General features: G+C 42.5%; 1 protein-coding gene across 2 annotated transcripts; it reads right to left on the bottom strand.

Annotated features, from left to right (window-relative positions):
• Positions 1 to 112: 112 nt before the first annotated feature.
• PUS1 (pseudouridylate synthase 1) lies at positions 113 to 6,833 on the bottom strand. 2 transcript variants are annotated; one of them, XM_017734923.1, is made up of 6 exons: positions 6,770 to 6,833; positions 6,382 to 6,606; positions 5,376 to 5,513; positions 5,004 to 5,106; positions 4,053 to 4,750; positions 113 to 2,002 (listed from the first exon to the last, which is right to left on the bottom strand). In XM_017734923.1, exons 2-6 carry the CDS (start codon positions 6,595 to 6,597, stop codon positions 1,952 to 1,954), a joined length of 1,206 nt encoding a protein of 401 aa, XP_017590412.1. In that variant the 5' UTR covers positions 6,598 to 6,606; positions 6,770 to 6,833; the 3' UTR covers positions 113 to 1,951. The 2 variants fall into 2 exon arrangements, with proteins under 2 accessions (XP_017590412.1, XP_008632444.2); XM_008634222.2 differs by lacking the exon at positions 6,770 to 6,833 and having other exon boundaries at positions 6,382 to 6,721.
• Between the last annotated feature and the right edge of the window lie 12 nt (positions 6,834 to 6,845).

Raw genomic sequence — 6,845 nt, 5'->3', positions numbered from 1 at the left:
GGGGGGGGGAGCACTCCCCACCCGCACAGAGGGGGGAGCCGCGACCTTTAAGTAGTTGTTATTACTATTGTTGTTAATGGTTTTTCTCTCTCCAAATAAATTTTCTCCTTGGTTTCCAACTGTGGTGCATATTACAGCTTTGGTGCCTTTATTATAAGCAGATAAAGGTAATATTTTTTCAGATTGAAAGGCATAGAAAGATGGAGCTTTGGATAGAAGATAATGCAGGGTGGGTCAATATTATGGACCAGCAAGGGATATAAATAAAAATCCAGGCAGAGACCCTCTCCAGAGCACTTCTACATACTTGCTCTCATAAAATCGAGCAACACCTTCATGATAAAATATAAAGCTCTAAAGAAAATGCAGATAAAATGAACATGGGAATCCTTTTTTAAAGGACAGCTGTGCCCCAAATAAATCCCCCAAAATCCTCACCAACCCAAAAAAAACCCCTGCAAAACCAAAAGAATAATTCCAGAAGGAACCATAAAATTAAAAGGCTTTGGCCAAATACCACTAAATGTGAGAATGAAGAGTTGGCTCCTCATTTTCAGTAAGTCCCATATTACAAAGCAAGTCTCCACACAGACTCAGCTAGGGAAGTGTATCAAGGCTTTGTGCCAATATCCAAATGCTTGGAGCCTTGTTCCAACCCTTCAGTAGTGTTCTGCAGGCTGGTGAGGCAGGAGGGTGTCATTTCTTCTGCCACCTCCACAGCGAGTTGGAAACAAGAACTAGAAGTTAAACCACTGATGGAAAAAAGGAGCATGAACTCCAGAGTACACAATTCCTGGAAACACAGAAAATTAAAATCGATTCCCAGAGGATGGCAGTGCTCAGACATGTGCTTCCCATATCATTGCACACGTTCCTCATTCTGAGCAGCTTGATGGGATTGAAGAGTTCACACATCCAGGCTTGATTAAAGCCCAGAAGAATTCAGCACCATTTCTTTCACACATGCCAAGCCGATTCAACTCTGGATCCTGCAGATGGCTCAAGAGGATTTCCGGGTTACACCTCAGGCAGAGAAGGCCCAACTACACATGGAGCTGTGGATTTATATCCTTGAACCTGCCCAAGCACGAGGGCAATGCTGGGAGGATGACACCTTCCACAGAAAAGGTCTCATCTTGGAATGGATGGTTCAGCCCATTCCAAACTGAAGCCCTCTCACTGAGTAGGGAATCATTTCTTTTCGACCTGAAAAGCTCTAGAAAACACAGAAATTTGTTTCAATACCAAAAGAGTTCACAGCAGTCAGCACAATAATGAGCTCCTAACCCATCGTGTCTAAATCACAGAGTATTCTGAGTTGGAAGGGACCCACAAGAATCACTGAGTCCAACTCCTAAGAGAATGGCCCATAAAGGGATTGAATCCACAACCCTGGCATTTTTAGCACCACACTCTAACTAACTGAGTTAATCTCAGGGTCATTTATGTTATTCCATAGGAAAACCATGGATAACATAGAAAATAAGCTTAATGGTGCTTAGAGATTCAGTTTAAGTAAAGATAAATGATTAAAAAAAACCCCAAAAGCTCATGAAGTCGTAACTTAATAATAAAAGAGTATATTAAAATGATTTGCCCCACCTTTATGTAGAGATGATACATATTTAAAATACTATTTTCCAAGTAAACATAATTAAAACATTATTCAAATAGCAGTTAAGATATCCTGCATTTCAAGATTCTTTTAGGAAGCTGCTTTCTCACTACAGTTTTCAAGTATATCAGTCAGGTGAATCGATCAGTGGTATAAAAAGCTTCTGGTTTTTCTGCTGCACTGTCTTCCCCACCCAATTTCTCCTGGGCACCCAGTTCTCGTTCTGCAAGCACCCAAACTCCTGCTTCACTGGATTCTTGGATTTAGAAAGGCCACTTTTTTGTAGACAAAGGGAAGTGCAAGCAGCAAGGGTCCCACATCCAGCCACTTGCTGGCTCAGTCAGAATCATCGCCACAACCATCACTGCCTTCGGGATCGCTGCTCTTCTGCAAAGAAAAATGGGAAATGGTTTATCAGTACTGCATTTACATCCACAGACCAACCTAAACCAAAGATACTGGCTTTAAACCTCTCAAAAAGTATAAGAAAATAGTCCTGGACCCCAACTTCATGTCTTAGACCCATCTATTGTAGTAAATTTCTGGTGGCAAATTATGCTTTCTTGTAGCAAAAAAAGCACATTGGATTACAATTGCCAGCAGAGGAAATTTCTTCTCACTTAAATTTACAACTCCATAATTACAACCTGCAGTATGTGGGAAACATAAAAGTGGGATAGCAACATGAAATGCTGATATTTAAAATAAATGCAGGTGAGACAAGTTAACTGGTTTTTTATGCAAGTCCCTCAAAAGCAACTTTTTTTACATTGTCTAAAGCCAGATTTGAGAATTTTGTCTGCTGCAGAGAATTTATGTCCAACCTGTATTGCAGATATGCCAGGGCTCACTAACACTTGTTTAAAAGTGAAGGCACTTGCACAAAGTAGTACTAAAGAAAAACTACAAACTTAGAAACTTACAAGGAAGTTGGAAGGCAGAGATCTTCTCTGCGAGCCACTCCTTCAGGAGTAGGTCAATATGGTGCAATTAATTTGGGGGGTTTATGTATTTTTTTAAGTAAGTATTTTAACTGATATGACTGCTATCAAAGTATTTTTATAAAGAGAAGCTAGCATGGTATATGTCTACAGACCACATGTCTTTAGTTACTCCTTTTTCTTTCTCTCACCACCACTTGCTGAAAACACCAAATCCCACAAATTTAACACTGGCAGTTTAATATCTTACTACAAAACAAATTCCAAGACACTCACACAGCTGACTTCATACCAGCAAGCACAGCTCACTGAAGTGCAAACAGCCTGCAAAATCTCAGCAGAGTCTGTCATATCATGCCTTATTTATCCTTCCCACACAGCTTGTGCTAACTGTGAAGCCAAACCCAAACTTGGTCAGGTCTATCTGCAGGGAGCAGAACCTGCATCCTGCCAGGAACATGTCAGGGATTGGGAACCTGGCAGCACCAAGTGCTGCCAACATCACCAGGTAACGGACTCCGAGCCACAAGGTCTCTTTGGGTCTCATTTAACCAAGCTAACGTGGCTTTTGCCGTGACCTCCTGTCACAAACACCCCTCCCACTGCTCCAGAACTCAGAAAAAATAACCCTGAGAAATTTATGGTATCCTGCTTGTGCTATTCAACAAGGCTGTAAGTTTTATGTTATGTGTTGAAACTCTTGAACTCAAGCAAAAAAAAAAAGGCAGAGACATCATTAAACCTAATATTCTCCACCTGCTACACAAAATAAAGCTAATTTTAAGGACTCTGTTATATGAAAAAAGGTCACTATTCTCTTCTGAGTTCAACTGCAAAGAAGTTTTAGCCCTGCTCATCATTCATCCCTCAAGGACATGCCAGCCTTTGACTGAAATTTCCATTTTGCTGAAAGTGTATTCTACACCTTTGTTGTATTGCACCTTACAGCTCACAGGAGCTGCTGTTGCCACAAATCCAATTCCACAATATCCCAGTTATTCAGTAGCTGATCTAATGGCCCTATTACGAGCTCATGGCAGATTTATTTAAAAGAGCTGGTCCTAAATTTCCCTAATCCCAAACCTTATCTGGTAACAGGGAATTACACAAAATGAGAATTAGCCCAAAATCAGAGAATACAAAAAGCCATCAGGTATTTAAAGGAATCCTGAAACCTAGACCCCCAAAGGCTGGCAATGTGTCCATAATTTGTTGCCAGTTTATGATTATGCAAATTGCTTGTGCTTAAAGCTTTCCTTCCTCCCTCATCAACTGCTCCCAGTAAAACCCTGTGAGAACACTTCTTTGTACAGTTCATTCCACTGCTCATCAAGTTCATCAAGTGCACAAAGACAGAAAAGATTATACACATTTCACACTCCAGATGACTGTCATCTTCCGCAGCACATTCATGGAAAACAAGAACGTTACAAAGGGAAGAGACGTTTCTTCAACTTGACAGCTTCCATTTGTAAAATAATGGCTTCAGTCATTACCTTTGAGTTTTTGTTGCTGGTTTGCATCTCAACAGCAGACGAGTTGAAGTCATGAATGGGGAGGGTATTTAGCCAGTTTGCCATGGATTTCTCCTCCCTTTCCGTGTTGATAATGGTAGGATAGATGTACTGCTCTTTGAAAATAGCAATCTTCTCCTCCTCCTGTGTCCACTCCAGTGGTTCATGCAGCCCATCATTCCCAAAACGCCTGTTGTATTTTTCAAAGTGTACTTTCTCCAAAACCAGCCCAAGTCCTGGGGCTTTGGGGACGTCGACCTTCTCCTCTCCCCAGCTGCGTTCCATGATGGACTCAGCAGCATAACCTTTCACAATTGCTATCACCAGCCCAATCATCTTCCTGATCTGGTGCATCATGAAACTCTGACCTTTCACTTTGATCACCGCAAATTCCATATTTTCCCTGACAAAGGGCTCTCCACAGTACATCTCCATGATGTACCGCTTGGCACTGGGGTCCCTGGGGCCCTTCTGGGACGTGAAGTTGTGGAAGTTGTGTGTCCCTTTGTAGCAGGCCAGCAGTTTATTGACCCTTTCAAGGGTCTCTGTGTCCAGCCGATAAAGCTCTTCCTGCACAACATGGTCCTTATGGGCAAAGGCAAATGTTGGCAGCATGTAAGAGTAGGTTCTGGCATCACATTTGTTCTTGGAATTGAATCCCCCAGTGACTCTCTTCAGGCCTGGATTTAAAAGTGACATTAGGTTTTTCAATCAGTAGGTTACAGATTGATTGTGATCTCACTCCTACCAACAGGAATATTTTTTAAGTAAAACACAAACAAAAAATAGATTTAAGAGAACACCGATTCTAAGCTAACAGAAGCATGTTAAACTAAACCACTTGTAAGTAAAATTATAATGGTAAGGGAGAGACCTTCTGCAGGAGAAAGCTTCTCTTGAAAACATTTTCTCTGCCCATTTCAGTACTCTTACCCAGAATTCTGATGTGAGAAGGAAGATGATTATTGATCTTTTCTAAGATGTCATCTCTTAGCCTGACCTTCAGTGATACAATCTGCCCAGCTGCAGATACACCCTGTAAAAACCATAAAACACAAAACCCCACATAATTACGTACTTTGGAAGCTCTGGGATAGCACCTGCAGAATCGAAATAGCTGAATAACAAGTTTATTTGCTTATACTTTAGTTTAACAGTGGACAAAAGGAGAAGTTTCAAGCCACATTCACTGTGAGTAGCACTTGCTGCTGGATCTCCCTCTGGACAATGCTTTACCAGTCCATCCCAGTAGCAGTGGTGTGCAAACCCCAGAGTTTAGGAGAGCACAGCCCCTACCCAATGTACCTTATCTGTTCGAGCACACCGCTGGAAAGACATCTTCTTCATATCTTCCCCGTGGTTTTCTGGGATGCATCCTGACTGAACAAGGGCAGAGACTAAGTCATCTTCAATTGTCTTGAACTGTGAAGATCCCACATTTCTCTAAGAGGAAATATGTAGCAAAAATAAGGAATAGAACAAATAGAAGTAATTGGATAACTGAAGACAGCAAATTTGTTAATCACACATTGTTGTGAAATTCTTTAAAAGACTTCCCTTCACAGCCTAAAGAGCACTGCCATTCTCTAACAAAACTAACTGTATTTTACCAGGGAGTGTTAATAAAACATCATCCTTATTTAGCTGTTACTGTTACAGCAAATAAAGGCTCATTTCTGATTTCACTGTGCAACACTTCTGGAGTTTTTTGACAATTCCTTCAACTGCATGAAAGAGCACCAATGAAATACTGTCCCAGCACCTGCAAGTTAACAGCTGCTGCTCCAAACCCAGCCTTTGCAAATTCTGCTTCTAGAAATTAGATTGGGTTCTTCTGCTCAGTTCACCTGATGTGCCTGTAAGCATGAGGTTTTACTGCTGGTGAACAAACTTCCTTTGATGTACAAACAGAAAAGGCTCCCTTCCCTGTCTGTGTGCAAGATTGTCAGTCATTCCTTGGAGCTTCTGAAGTATTCCTTAAGTGTATGGAGCTTGCAGTACGTGGAGAGGAGCAGCAGATGGAGCAGGATCACCCTCGCTGCCAGCTCTGTGTCACAGAGCACCCTGCACGGGCAGGTCTGGTGCTATGACAAAGCACAGTCCCTACAATCATCAGAGATGCACCATTGACTTTTTAAAATTAAGTTACTACTGAGCCATTTGAATCCATCCATACACTGTTCCTGCCCCAGCTTTTCACACTGCAAATGCTCAACTGTTTCCCTACCCAGGCACTGTGACTGCAGTTATAAACCTAACAGACCCCAAAACAAAAAATAAGCTGGCTATGTTGCTTTGCCAAACTACATACTTGCATCCCATGGTAGCCTTTCCCAGAATATGCCATCAAGAGCACAATCTTCCTTTTGGGTGACTTCTTATTCTGATCCTCTGCATCTTCCTCATCCGCATTACCCTTCAACCTTTTGTTTTGATGCCCGTTTTCTTCCAGCCTTTGAATCACCTCGCTGCTGCTGTTGAGTCTCTTTGTCTGGCTGGAAACCGTTGCTCTTAAGTCCTCAGCCATTTTAAGAACCTGCAGGAAAACAACCACAGATGGGATGAGCATGAATGGCATGAAACTCGGGCAGAAAGCGACAGCTCCATCCCTCGGGGCCCAGAAAGGGACAGCACATGAACAAGTCGGAGGCAGGAAGGGCGAGCACCACTGTCCCTCCCCCTAGACCGTGTCACCATTCCCTGGAGAAGGAAGGCAGGGCCTGCGCTGCCTGGACACCCGGCGGGCCGGCTGAGAAGGCCGGCAGGGCGAGTGGC

This window comes from Corvus brachyrhynchos, unplaced genomic scaffold (genome assembly GCF_000691975.1).
Source record: "Corvus brachyrhynchos isolate BGI_N302 unplaced genomic scaffold, ASM69197v1 scaffold114, whole genome shotgun sequence".
NCBI lineage: Eukaryota > Metazoa > Chordata > Aves > Passeriformes > Corvidae > Corvus > Corvus brachyrhynchos.
This window is presented reverse-complemented; position numbering and strand designations above follow the sequence as displayed.

Excerpts from the sequence above, each read along its gene's own strand:
- PUS1 (XM_008634222.2), bottom strand. The coding sequence starts at position 6,648 with ATGCCATTCATGCTCATCCCATCTGTGGTTGTTTTCCTGCAGGTTCTT. Across the intron at positions 4,751-5,003 it reads TTCTCACATCAGAATTCTGG|GCCTGAAGAGAGTCACTGGG; the intron begins GTAAGAGTACTG and ends TTTTAAATCCAG. Across the intron at positions 2,003-4,052 it reads CCAGCAACAAAAACTCAAAG|AAGAGCAGCGATCCCGAAGG; the intron begins GTAATGACTGAA and ends TTTTCTTTGCAG.